At 44.2% G+C, this 14,057-nt stretch overlaps 1 protein-coding gene across 4 annotated transcripts; it reads left to right on the top strand.

The window, feature by feature from the left end:
• The first annotated feature begins 534 nt into the window (after positions 1-534).
• Positions 535-14,057, top strand: Dnaja1 (DnaJ heat shock protein family (Hsp40) member A1). Of its 4 annotated transcripts, none has more exons than XM_040740189.1 (9): positions 535-671; positions 1,921-2,062; positions 2,253-2,430; positions 4,817-4,921; positions 6,341-6,568; positions 10,163-10,277; positions 11,886-12,001; positions 12,246-12,346; positions 12,842-14,057. In XM_040740189.1, exons 2-9 carry the CDS (start codon positions 1,931-1,933, stop codon positions 13,058-13,060), a joined length of 1,194 nt encoding a protein of 397 aa, XP_040596123.1. In that variant the 5' UTR covers positions 535-671; positions 1,921-1,930; the 3' UTR covers positions 13,061-14,057. The 4 variants fall into 4 exon arrangements, with proteins under 4 accessions (XP_040596123.1, XP_040596119.1, XP_040596127.1 ...); XM_040740185.1 differs by lacking the exon at positions 535-671 and adding an exon at positions 735-871; XM_040740193.1 differs by lacking the exon at positions 535-671 and adding an exon at positions 1,163-1,243.

Below are 14,057 nucleotides of genomic sequence, written 5' to 3'. Positions count from 1 at the left end.
AAAACACTCCATTTCTCATTCTGTCCTTTGAAAGCCTAAGATTCATTTTGCAAACTACAGATTTTGATTCGCTGACTAGACCTAAAGATGAACAGAAAATTAAAACAATTACCTAAGGAAATTGCTTTTTTTTTTTTTTTTTTTTTTTGCTATTCTGCAGCCAATCGTAGTGGAAGATTGACTAGAAAAGAAACCACCGCCCTCAGTTTGCATAAAGCATTCCCTGTTTGCTGCGGTCTCCGGTTCCCTCGGCCTGAGGCACTGGAACCAGAAAGCTCTGACGGAAGTGCACTTGGGTGAAACCACCAGATCCAAAGCCTGCAAGGTTGGTCTGGCGACTAGGCCGGCCTTGCTCAGCATTTCTTGCCCGCAGGGCTCAGAGCTAAGGGGCTGCAGAAAATTCGGCTCCGGGTGGGGTTCGGGTTGGGTTCCCGCAGATCCCCTTCGGCAAAGCGCCTGCAGCACAGGTCCCAGTGTTGGGAGCCAGAGCAGCCTCGGAAGCCCACGGCTCCGGGACGTGACCCCTGCACTACGAGACTTCCGCACTCTGGGCCCTCGCAGTAAAGAAGAGCATCTAGAAGATTCCACGAGCCTCGGCAACCCCGGCTTGAGTCCACCCCCACCAGGCCCTTGGGCGCAGCCACTCCCCGCGCCCCCGCGCCGTTGCCCAGGTAACCGAGGGGCGGTGGCAGCGGCGTGGGGCGGGACTTCCGGCGAGTGACGCGCCCGGGCTCGGCTACAAAAGAGGTCGGCTGCGGCGGGCCGGGCGGAACTTTCCAGAACGCTCGGTGGGAGGTGGGGGAGCAGCGTCTGCCCCAACTGCGTTGTGCTACGCTCCTCTTTCCGCTCTCCGGCGCCGGCCCGCTCACCGGTGAGTGTCGGCCCTCGGGCCTTTCTCGGCCGCGACGTGCGGCCTGGGCGCCGGACAGCCGAGGGGAGCCGCAGCCGGAGGCGGTTGGCCCCGCGTGGGCGGGAGCTGCGGGCTCCCGGAGCCGGCCTCGGCCTTCGGAAGGCCGCCGGGATGCCCGGCGCCCTCCCCGCCCGCCCGCACGCCACGAGGAGGCCCAAGGCCCGAGCCAACTGGGTGCCCGCCTCGGGCTCGAGTCGGTGCGCACCCCTCTCGCCCCGCCGCCCGCGCCGGGTGGGCTGCGCTGCGCACGCGCGGACTGAGGCAGGGGTGAGGGGCTGCGGGCGGAGGCTGCGGCTGCTGCTTCTCCTGGCTCTCCTCCCTCTCTTTGTTGAGGTCCGGCCTTCCCCCTCCGCCTTTTCGATCCGGGTGGGAGGGAGAAAGGAAGGAAACCTTAACGGTCGGCGCCAGGTGCCGGGGAAACCCAGAGGGCGAGACAGCTTCGCGGGCCTGAGGGACCAAAGGGGGTAAGCGGCGAGCAGGACCAGGATGGCGACGGGGCCGGGCCACCTGCTCCCCGGAGCTGGTCTCATAAGCCACTCCGCCGCCGCCGGGGAGTCCTGTGTCCTTTCCCGGCCAGTGGAGGGCCTGTCTCAGATGTACAAAGGCGGTGGTAACGCGCTGACCAGTAGACAGACCGACCGTGCTGCTGTGGGTTACCAGCACCGCCTCTGGGGAAGGGAAACCGGAAGGAGCCCGGTCACACATGTGTTAATGCTAGTGCGGCAGGGTAGCAACCAGCTGGCTAGAAAGGCTTTCGAATTCCCTGCAATTTCCGTTTCTATTTAGTCTTAAGATTTGCAGCCGAATCGTACCAGGAATTGATGGCTTTAACGTTAGCGAAGGCTGTGTTCCAGATTGCTCTGGTTCTGGTAGTTTGCTAAACACTACCAGTTAAAAAGCCGGTCATGGTGGCTAACCCCTTTAACCCCGCGCTCAGGAGGCAGAGGCAGATGGCGCTTCTGCACAGAATTAAAAGCTGGTTTAAAGCTCTCCTATTTTTCTGATTTCAGGCTGTGAAAAATGGTGAAAGAAACCACTTACTATGATGTTTTGGGGGTCAAACCCAATGCCACCCAGGAAGAACTGAAGAAGGCATATAGAAAATTAGCCTTGAAGTACCACCCTGATAAGAATCCAAATGAAGGAGAAAAGGCAAGTACATTCTAGAACAGCTCAGCAGTGTTGCCGTGTGTGTGTGTGTGTGTGTGTCTGTCTGTCTGTCTGTCTCCCTCCTGTCCGTCCGTCCGTCTGTATTTCTGCTGGTGCCCGAAAGTCAAGGTTGTAATACCGTGGCCGTGCTGTGTGACAGTTATTTCTAATAGGATTTCTTTTTCTGAAACAGTTTAAACAGATTTCTCAAGCTTATGAAGTTCTTGCTGATTCCAAGAAAAGGGAATTATATGATAAAGGAGGAGAACAGGCCATTAAAGAGGGCGGAGCAGGTGGTGGTTTTGGCTCACCCATGGATATCTTTGACATGTTCTTCGGGGGAGGAGGAAGGATGCAGAGAGAGCGGAGAGGTAAGGAAAGAAAAAGCCCGGCTTACCTGCAGCAGACTGAGGTGGCTGCTACTGAAGGACTGAATCTAAGCCAGTCTAGTGGGGATCTCCCATCCACAGAGTCCCAAACAGTGAGGTAACCTGGGCTGCTAAGCCCTTCCACATCTTGGGTGCTATCCCTTGCCCCTAGAACACAATGGTTAAGTGCAGTGGCCTTTTACTTAAAGATGAGTTGTGAAAACTGAAACTTAGCAAGCTTGTGTAGCAAGCCAAGACTGAAAACAGCTCATTGCCTGCCTCCAGATAGCCAGCTGCCTGTTTAATCTTGCTTTAGCTTGCTAGCTCAGCTTATATGCATTTAATGTTTTAACGAAAAAGTTGTCTGTGGGTTAGACAGACTCCTTGGAAAGATAGCATTGGAGGTCAATAGCACTTCATTCTCAATAGAGTTTATACAAACTGATGGGTAGGCACAGTTCTAGAAGAGATGGGCAGGCCATTAAGTTTTACTTTGTCCTTTTAAAGGTTTAGGAAGACTTGAAGAATTGTTTACTGTGTTTCTTTGGTTTTTATTTGTTTTTCCCGAGTCAGGGTTTCTCTGTGGCTTTGGAAGCTGTCCTGGAACTAGCTCTTGTAGACCGGGTTGGTCTCCAACTCAGAGATCCACCCGCCTCTGCCTCCCGAGTACTGGGATTAAAGGCATTCGCCATCACTGCCTGGCTGTTTACTGTGTTTTTATAATTACTGGAAAGCCGGGCGTTGGTGGCTCACATCTCTAATCCCAGCACTTGGGAGGCAGATGCAGGCAGATCTCTGTGAGTTCAAGGCCAGCCTGGTCTACAGAGTGAGTCCAGGACAGCCTCCAGAACAAAGAATTTACTGGAAATGAAAGCTTGGCCCTGAGAAGTGGCTCAGTAGTTAAAAATACTGTATTTTGCAGAAGATCCAGATTTCATTTCCAGCTCAAGGATCTGATAACCTCTTCTGACCTCTAGGCTTCCACACAAACATGTATGTATTAAAATAAAAAAATACCAGAGCTAGTTCCAGCACAGGCTCCAAAGCTATAGAGAAACCCTGTCTTGGGAAAAAAAAAAAGCCTTTTAAAGCCAGGAGGTGGTGTCAAACGCCTTTATTCCCAGCACTTGGGAGGCAGAGGCAGGTGGATCTCTGTGAGTTCAAGATCAGCCTGGTCTATCTACAAAGAGCTAGTTCCAGGACAGCAGCCTCAAAAGCCACCGAGACGCCTTTAATCCCAGCACTTGGGAGGCAGAGGCAGGCAGATCTCTGTGAGTTCGAGGCCAGCCTGGTCTACAAGAGCTAGTTCAAGGACAGCCTCCAAAGCCACAGAGAAACCCTGTCTTGAAAAATCAAAAAACAAAAAAAACTGTATACCACAGTCACCTTGTTATATTCTGTATACAATTAAGAAATGGGCAACTTTCGATTTTGGAGAACCTGCTTATATGTTCTCTTTATGATAGAAACCCAAAGTGAAGCTAGAAACAAAAGGATATAACACTTAACATCTCATTTAAGAGTAAATGTATAGGTGTAATGTTTAGGTATAATAGTCAGAAAGGATTGAAACTGTTGTTAGCTATCAGGCAATGCTGTTTGGTGGTTGATGGAGTCCTAGTGGAAGGGTCACTAGCTAGGAACTTATTAACCATAGAGGAGTGATTTTATTTCCAAAACCTGGTTGTCCTTATGTGATCTCAACCTCCTCCTGTTGTCATAGGTAAACTAATTATATGTGGCATACCTTTGTAGTCACTAGCCAGATGTGGGTCCTTAAAGTAAGATTAACTGGGAGGGATTCTCTCCAGATGTGGTAGCCACCACACTTAAAATTGTGACTAGTAGTTGCTATATTGAATACATAAAATATGTCCATCAAAGTTCAGTTCTATTACAAAAGGCATAAGGAATTTATCATTTGAAACAACCAGTGCTAGTCTAGCAATAAAAAACTATTGTAGGAATTGCTCTTTCAGTAGCGTCTCAATAATAGCTTCTCCCAGCCAATCTTGATTAGAAAGAATGTACTGTTTGGATGAAGTAACTAGCCATGTTGCTTAATGCCTAGTAAGTGAAACCTCTAAAGGGATACAGGCTTTAAATTATTGTGAAATGTACCTGAACATTGAGTGACTTTTAAGGGTAGTATTAGTCGTTGCATTTCTAAGAGGGCCTCTTCTGTGTCCTTAGGCAGAAGAACCCCTGATGTAATTTTCCTTAACTGATTAGATGAGTTTGAGAATCAGGTGATTGGATGAATGTTGTATATGGGTATATCTCAACACGTGTACAGTGTAAGATTGGTTTTTAATTGTCCTTTTCCATTTTTATAGTGCCTTCAACAAGCATTATACATGGGTTTTTAATGAGCAGTGTTTTGTTCTAGGTAAAAATGTTGTGCACCAGCTCTCAGTGACCTTAGAAGACTTGTATAATGGTGCAACAAGAAAATTAGCTCTGCAAAAGAATGTGATTTGTGACAAGTGTGAAGGTATGGGTTCTTACTGTTGGGTTGTTAATGGTTTTGAGATAAAGTTTTTATAGATTAGGCTGGCCTTGGACTTGTCTTGCCTCAATCTGGGATTATACCAAGCCCTCATGATAATTTTCTGGATAAACAAAACTGGTGCTATACTAAAAGAAGCTGAATGAACCTTCCAAGAAAACCTCGTAATGGCTTTGTTGTGACATTTTCATGCATTTATATAATGTATTTTCATCATTGCTCTCCTGTTCAACTTCTACTAAACTCCTCCTGTTCCTTGGTACTCTTCTGTATGCCTATGTTTTGATGGCTCAATGAGTCCCATTAGAGTTGTTTACAGAAATATGGGTGAGGGATTGTTTACAAAAGGATTGGCACCTTATTTAGTAGCTATATTACTGAAGAAAATGTCTTTAGGGGTAAGGCCTTGACATTAGCGTCTCTCTTTATTACAAGATGTTGATGGGCCCAATCTGTATAGATCCTAAGGTTTTGCGTGCTGTGGTGTCTGTGTGGGAGATCAGAAGACAATTTGTAGTAATCAGTTTTCTTATTCAACCATGCTGGCATTAAAAGATCAAACTAGGTTGGTCAGTTTAGTGAGACCAGCAAAACCTTGTCTAAAAGTGGACAAGTGCTATGGGAGTATTAAGATCGTGGTGCAGGCAGTCTTGGAGTAGTTACTGCCTGGCTCACTGCTCCCTTTATGGTCTCTCAAGAAAGTGAAATACTGCAGTTGCTTGCAGAGATCTTCAGTGTTAGGCCTGCCTACTTTGAGCTCTAACTGCAAAGGCAGGATACCCCCACTCCCCACATCTCCCCCTCCCTCCTCCACCCCAGAGGTGTTTTTGCCTACCCGAGTGCTTACCTCTTTTGTACTGCTTCATGCAGTACCTATAGAAGCCAAAAGAGGGCACCATGTGGGTGCTTGGGATCAAATCCAAGTCATCTGGAAGAGCAACCAATGCTAAGAATACATAATATTGATATTCATTCTTGGGCATGTGTCTAAAACATGTCATTTCCTCATCCCTTACCAACACACAAAATTGCTTGCTGGCCTTCATTGTTGAACCATTTCTTCTTTGTCGGGAGGGGCTTTCGAGAACAGGGTTTCTCTGGCTTTGGAGGCTGTCCTGGCTCTTGTAGACCAGGCTGGCCTCGTACTCAGAGATTCTCCTGCCTCTGCCTCCCGAGTGCTGGGATTAAAGGCAAGATTTCCTACCTCCTCTTTGAAACTGCTGAGATTTTTAGCTTGCATACCTTGGTTTTTGGGGGTGTTTTGTTTTGTTTTTTCCTGTGTGTGTTTCTGTTTAAAGTCTGAATTGTATAATTTAGGATAGCAGTCTGTGGCCCTTGAAAATCCTAAGGAGTTTAGATTCTGACTGTTACAAAGTTCATACACAAGTTTCTTTGAAACTTCAGGCCGAGGAGGTAAGAAAGGAGCAGTGGAGTGCTGTCCCAACTGCCGGGGGACCGGCATGCAGATCAGGATTCATCAGATCGGACCAGGGATGGTCCAGCAAATCCAGTCGGTGTGCATGGAGTGCCAGGGCCATGGAGAACGCATCAGTCCCAAAGACAGATGTAAAAGCTGCAATGGAAGAAAGATAGTCCGAGAGAAGAAGATTTTAGAAGTTCATATTGATAAAGGTGAGTTCTGATCTGCTCTCTAGTCTTCATCGTGTTTTCTATTCTGATAGTTTTATTCATAGTGTATAATATACTTTGGTAATTTTCATTCCATCCCTCATTATCTTCTGTAGCACTTGCGGTTCTCATCATCTTGTGGTGGGGTTGTTTGTGATACATTTAGTTTAATTAGTGCTTGTGTGAGCATGAGGAGGGGTTATTTACTGGAACGTGGGCATTTATCGGTGGCTATACTATCAAGAAAGGCTCCCCTCCAGTAAACATAACTGCCACTAACTCTTCTAGACCTTGTGTGGCCTTGGCTCCTCCCACATTTATATTACACACTCTGGGTGTGTAAGATTAGTCTTTCTGGCTCAGTGGCAATAAGAATATTTTATCCAAAGTCAGTTTTCTGAAATGTAATTATCCTGTCTTTAAAAATTTATACTGGGCACATTCCTAGGAATTGAGGAATAACAAATGGATGTATGTGAGGTGAGGAATAGGCTCATTAAAACATAGATTTCTGGCTTTTTACATGTGCAGGGATTACATTCCCGTGTAACCACACCTAGTATAACACATCTTTAAAGAATGTGTTCATGTCAGTCCTTTTTTAACTGATTCTTCAGCTTAATAAAATTTTCTTTTTCTTTTATTGAGATGGGGATTTTCTGTGTTGCCGAGGCTGACCTCAAACCCTGTCCTTTGACCAAATAACTTGTTTCTTGCTGTAGTTATGGGTGACCATGAACTCTTGTTCCTCCTGTCTCCACCTCCCAAGTGTTGGGACTACAGCTGGGTATTACAGTTAATTCACATTCAAGTTCAGAAAAGAGTATAGTTAAAAATGGGGTTTGAGGTTGGGTGGTCAAGGCCAGCTCCAAACCCCATTTTTAATTTCAGCACTCAGGAAGCAGAGGCAGACAGATCTCTGAGTTCAAGGCCAGCCTGATCTACAGAGAGGAGTCTAGGGTAGCCAAGGCTGCAGAGAGAAACTGTCTTCAAAGACAACAAAAATAGTTTTTACCAATTTTTTTTTTTTTTTGGACACAGGGTTTCTCTGTTGTAAAGGGAAGCTTTTTTTCCTTGTTAGCCACTTTGGTTTATCACCCGCCAGTCGCCTGGGCTCTGCCGCGTTGTAGTCCCCAAATAAACACACAGGAGGTTATATTAATTATGAAGCTGTTGGCCTTGCTTGTTTCTTACTGGCTAGCTCTGACTTAAGTAATTACCCCACAATTGTTAATCTAAGTATGTCTCTTACCGGACAAGTTTCCGGGCTTCCTACCCCATGGCGTTACATCTGGACTCTGTGTTTCTCCTTCCCAGAGTCCTCCTGGACTCCTAGTCCCACCTATCTAGATTCCTATTGTCCCAACAGTGCTTTATTGACACAGGACTTCCACATCACTCTGTGGCTTTGGAGGTTGTCCTGGAACTAGCTCTTGTAGACCAGGCTGGCCTCGAACTCATAGAGATCCGCCTGCCTCTGCCTCACGAGCGCTGGGGTTAAAGGCGTGTACCACCAGCGCCCAGCTTTTACCAATGTTTTTATTGAGTCTCTGGGTATTTCACATCATATCCCTATCACATTCGCTTCCCAGTCCTTCCTGTCCACTCCCTCCCTCCAAGCAAAAGAGAGTTCAATATGGATTCAAACTTTCCATGTCCTTCCCCTTAAATAGAACCTAGTCCCAAGGTAGAGTGACACTTCAGCATCTTATCATGTTTTTTTTTTCTTTCAATGGCTTTTTGCTTTGGCTCTTAACTATTGGGGTGGGGGTAGAGGTTGTCACAGAAGTTTTCCATGTTCCTTTCTTAACTGTGCCTCTCACTGTCACTAGCTTATTTGCTTTTTGTGGTCTTTGGTGGTGTGGATCATGGGCTTCCATGCGTTAGCACAGACTTTTAACGGGGCTCCCAGACAGGGCCTCTGATGCAGCTGGAATCATGTACATCAGCATAGCCTCAGGTCGTAGCATAGACATGACATCCACCCAGCCTTCGGTGGCAATATGGGCCACTGTTTTCATTTTTTTAACATTTTTCTTTTTTTATTATTATCTTTATTTCATGTGCATTGGAGTTTTGCTTATATGAGAATGTTGGATCTCGTGGAACTAGAGTTAAAAACAGTTGTGAGCTGCCATGTGGATGCTGGGAATTAAACCACTCTTAACCACTGAGCCATCTCCAGCCCTGGTTTTTTAACATTTTCAACAAGGTTTTAGTATGTAACCCAGGCTGCTTCTCCCTCCCTAGTGCTGGGATCATAAGCCTGCCCTCCAAGTGTGGTCCCTGGGCTCACTGATGGGGTAATAAAAGCATGAGGACCTGAGTTCCAATTCCCAGCATCAAAGGGGTGTTCTCATGCTAGGTGTGGCCCATATACTCCTGCCGTGGGGGTCTAGGGAGTGAAGACAGCATCACTGGGACTTGGCCTGGCTAACTCCAGGTTCAGTGAGACAGAAGGGCATCTGACCACCTCTCCTGACCTCCATGAACATGTATACATAGGTACAGCACACCGAAAGAAAAGAAATGGTTAAAGCTTTATTTATTAAACTATGTGGGGGCAGAATTAGAAGCAGGTAGAAATTTCAATAAACACATACCTTTTCAAAAACATTTGCTGTATTGGAAAATTCTCAGTATTTTGTATATGGACCACTAAGAAAGTATCCAATAGTAAACAACCGTTTTGGAGGGGGTTTCAAGACATGCTGTCTTGGAACTTACTCTGTAGACCAGGCTGGCCTTGAATTTATCTGTCTCTGCCTCCCATGTACTGGGATTAAAGCTACCACTACCTAGCTAACATCTTTTATTATTATTATTATTTTCATTTTAAATAGCTTGTTTTACATCATCTTTTTGTTTTTAATAAGTCTAGGTACTGGGTAATGATCTCAAAAGATGCATTTTTACTTTAATTTTTGAGCAGAATGAACATAGATTCAGGGAAGATGAGTGTGAGAAGCTTCAAGGAAAAGAATACTCAATTATGATTTTTTTTAAGTAAACATAGTTTTCTTGCGAGAAATACTGCTGGTACAACAAAGGCAGTTGACACTGCTGCTTAGTTTAATGGTAGTAATTACAGATTGTTACACAATAGCAATAAACAGTGGTTACAGTGTTTGCCAGTTTCCAATTTGGTTCCAGCATGGGCATTTTTAATCCTCATTAGCTTGAATGAAATGTCTCTGGGAAAGTTGAGACTTAGGATTGATATGCAGCTAAGTAGGTAGTGTTTGAGATTAGAGAGCCCGATTCTTTATAGAGTTATATCATCTACTGTTTGATAGCCTGCTTTGGTGCCAAACGGGACTGTATTAAGTAGTCCTTTCAAGTCATTTCTGTGGTATTTGCCATCCACAAAGACATGATGCTTAAAAAAAAAACTGTATTTGTGCATGCAGATGCTGGTCTGCATGTAGAGGTCAGAATGACATCTTACAGGAGTTGTACTGAGGATTGAACTCAGGGCCTCAGCATATGCTACACCACTGGATTACATTCTCAGACTACATCTGTATTTTAGTAGATTTTATGATCTTGACCTGCATGTCCAATATCAGTAAAAGTACAAAATCAATCTGTGTTTAGGCATGAAAGATGGTCAGAAGATAACATTCCATGGTGAAGGAGACCAAGAACCAGGACTGGAGCCAGGAGATATTATCATTGTGTTAGACCAGAAGGACCATGCTGTTTTTACACGGTACAGACGTAATCTCAAAATTGACATCTTTCATGTTTGGTTGAATTCTAATTTAAGTTTAAATAGCCTAGGTACGTATGACAAGCTGCAGTGTGTTCTATAAAAGCTCATTAACTCAGCTAGTGACAGAGATGATGGAGGAGTGATGAGCAAAGGGGTCAAGACCGTGCTGGTGAAACCCACAAGGACAGCTGACTGGACAAGGGAGCGCTCTTGAACCCCAGACTGATGGCTAAGAGGCTAACGGGACTGATCCAGACTCCATGAATGTGTTAGTCAGAAATCTCTGGGTCATTGGTGTTCACCATGGCATACAAATGAACTTTGGGAGCCCATTCTACATGGAGGGATGCTCTCTCAGCCTGGACACATGGGGAAGGGCCTAGGTCCTGCCCTGGATGAAATGTTTAAACTCTGGAGATCCCCCAAGGAGGGCCTCACCCTCCCTGGGGAATGATGTGGGGATGGGGCTGGGAGGGAGAAGGGGGGAGCTGGGATTGACATTTTAAGCATGTATGTTTCTAATTTAAAGAAAAAAAAAAGCTCATTAACTCTGTTGCGGTTGTAAATGGCTAGAAGTAGAAGGTTTTAGCTTTTTGTTTTACAAGTAAGTTGTTGACTAGATGTTTTCTATGGCTGGAGAAGGCTATAGAGAAAACCCCTTCAGTCTCTGGACAGTCAATTCAAAGTAGTAACTCACTAGTTTCCTGTCCTTAGTTCATGCTGAGTTTAGTTTTAGGTGTAAATATCCAAACACTCTCAATAAGAAACTACAGTTTCAGACTCTGTTAAGTATATATACACATTTGAGTCTGCTGTACTGAATTTGTATCTTGAAGCACAAGATTTCCAAACTCACTTCCAAACTTTGACTTGGAGGTGTTTTAGGGGCACTGTCTTGTTTAAGATATTTCACAGGTGTATATTCTGTCTTGGAAAAGATGTATAAAGTTGGGGATATTAACTATTAAAGGATGCTATCACGATGTACTAAGCACAATACTTAAAACATTTTTTGCAAAGAAATTTTCACTGTCCCTTGAAAATAGTCATAATTGGCTTAAATAATCAAAGCTCCAGGCCAGGTCTGTTTTCGAATTACACTGATTCCTGTGTTCCAAATGTGTTGGCTTCCTTTTAGCCTCAATGTTGGGAGGGGGGCTGGATTTTAAATTGCTTTAAGAAGAAAGCAGGCACCAGGCATTGGTGGCGCACGCCTTTAATCCCAGCACTCGGGAGGCAGAGGCAGGCGGATCTCTGAGTTTGAGGCCAGCCTGGTCTACAGAGTGAGTTCCAGAACAGCCTCCAAAATAATACAGAGAAACCCTGTCTTGGAAAACCAACAAAAAATTTTTTAAAAAGAAAGCAGGCTTTGATCTTCCTGCCCTTCGCCTTCTACCTCTCAGCTGTGGGCAGTATAGGCAGGCCTGCACCACGGTGCCCAACTCTGTAGTTAGATTTTGTGACTTAGTCAGCAAACAGCTGGCCTATTCCAAATAATTTGCTAATCTCAGCTTTCAGTTGTTTGGTTTCCAAATGGTAAAAGTTTGCCCACTGTGGTGTGTATAAGTCATTTGGTGATTTGAAACATTTGCCTGTACCTTATAGACGAGGAGAAGACCTTTTCATGTGTATGGACATACAACTGGTTGAAGCATTGTGTGGCTTCCAAAAGCCAATCTCCACTCTTGACAACCGAACCATAGTCATCACTTCTCATCCAGGTATAACTAGATGAGCATGTTTTTGAGTTTGGACTTCCAAGGAAAAAGTGTCCTTTCCTTGGTTATGTCCTTCCTAGGACTGAAATGAAGTTCTAGGGAGGGCCTGGAATGAATGTTGGTTACCTCTTGGTAAAGCCATAAGTGAAGACAGCAGGGTTGTTGGTTTGCGTGCGTGCATGTGTGTGTGTTGCCTTATGCAGATGTTGACCATACTTAAGAATGAATTTGGTATCAATGTCTTTAGGTCAGATTGTCAAGCATGGAGATATTAAGTGTGTACTAAACGAAGGTATGCCGATATATCGTCGGCCATATGAAAAAGGACGTCTAATCATTGAGTTTAAGGTAAGCTATAATGTTCAAGGACATTTGAGAATGGTTAGCTTAGTAAAATCTAATATAGACCAAACAAATGGGGTTATTCTTTGTCCAGGAAGAATTGCAAAACCAGTTGACTTGGTGGCAGCAGGGGGTGCTGGCCAACTTAGAAAGTCTTGTTTCTTGGTACTGTGACAGCCAACTTCTGTTAGCACCTGGCCTGGGTGGTGTGCCTATAATCTATCACTTGAGGGGGGTGGGTAAAGAATAAATCATCTGGCCAGACAGTGATGGTGCACACCTTTAATTCTGTAGACTAGGCGAATTCCAGGACAGCCCAGGCTACACAGAGAAACCTCTCTGAAAAAAAATTGTAAAAAGAAAAATAGTACTAAATGGTTCTAAACCAGAGTTGCAAGGTGCACTTAAAGAAATGAGAAATTACATGGTTTTTTGGGGGGAAAATTGTTCCAGTGACCTTAAAGATTAGAATCAAACTTAACTGTAATTTATTTTTTGCAGGTAAACTTTCCTGAAAATGGCTTTCTCTCTCCGGATAAGCTCTCTTTGCTGGAAAAACTCCTTCCTGAAAGGAAGGAAGTGGAAGAAACTGATGAAATGGATCAGGTAGAACTGGTGGACTTTGATCCAAATCAGGAAAGACGGCGTCACTATAATGGAGAAGCATATGAGGATGATGAACATCACCCCAGAGGTGGCGTTCAGTGTCAGACCTCTTAATGGGCCAGGTCCTCTTTGTCATTCTATAAACAGTAGTGAATGTGGGAAGGACTGCAATCATAATATGCTCACTACTTGGCTATTGTTTTGTTTTAATATTCAACTATAGTAGTGTTTTAAAAGTTAAATGAAGAATAAACACATATAAAAGCTGACTTTGCCCTGTATGTATGATGACTTCAATGTGCAAGATGAAGTGTATTACTTGTAAAAAAAAAAAAGAAAAGAAAAAAAAACTACTTTAAAAAGTTCCCTAGGATCTGTTAGGCCATATCTTGTGTAACTGATAATAGCTGTGTACATTAGATTGACATGCTAGGTATGTGTTGTGACCCTTAATTGTTAAGCTATGGAATTAAAATTCTGTATTTAATGGTAATCAGAAAAAGAAAACATTTAGTAGTGACATGTTGGTCTGTCTAGTTGTATGACGTGGACTAATTGTAATGCCTCTGCATTGTATTGCCTCAGCCATTACTAGAAGGTGGCATAATACATAATTTTGCCTGTTATTAATGATAGAAATGATGCATTCCTAAAGTTTATCATAAGCTACTGCTTAAGGGCTTGCTCTTCTAGATTGCATTCCCTTCTGTGCCACCTTTAAAAAGTATATTTATGTATATACATACATACATATACACACACATACACATAGAAAACACGGTCCCCTTCACCTCAAACCATGATATAAGCCCTTGGGTAGTAACTTCCAAAGCCCAAGTAATTTACAAATTAAAGTGAAGAGACCTTGTATGTGGAGAAGTGATTTGCATGTGTAATCCAAGAAAGGCATTTCTTAAGTCTGTTACAGGCTTGCTATTTGACTTAGGCGCCAACGTGACTGCAGTTTAATGTTGGTAGGTAGTATAGCAAATTATGAATAGCTTTGTTGTGTTTTAAAGTCACATGTTCACATGCTTAAATCTGGGTATCAGAATTTGAAGCAGTTACTGAAATGTATGACTGTCTCCTAATATACTGATTCCAAAGTGTT

This window comes from Mesocricetus auratus, unplaced genomic scaffold (genome assembly GCF_017639785.1).
Source record: "Mesocricetus auratus isolate SY011 unplaced genomic scaffold, BCM_Maur_2.0 Super-Scaffold_6730, whole genome shotgun sequence".
Classification (NCBI taxonomy): Eukaryota; Metazoa; Chordata; class Mammalia; order Rodentia; family Cricetidae; genus Mesocricetus; species Mesocricetus auratus.
This window is presented reverse-complemented; position numbering and strand designations above follow the sequence as displayed.

Excerpts from the sequence above, each read along its gene's own strand:
- Dnaja1 (XM_040740189.1), top strand. The coding sequence starts at position 1,931 with ATGGTGAAAGAAACCACTTACTATGATGTTTTGGGGGTCAAACCCAAT. Across the intron at positions 2,431-4,816 it reads GATGCAGAGAGAGCGGAGAG|GTAAAAATGTTGTGCACCAG; the intron begins GTAAGGAAAGAA and ends GTTTTGTTCTAG. Across the intron at positions 10,278-11,885 it reads GACCATGCTGTTTTTACACG|ACGAGGAGAAGACCTTTTCA; the intron begins GTACAGACGTAA and ends TGTACCTTATAG.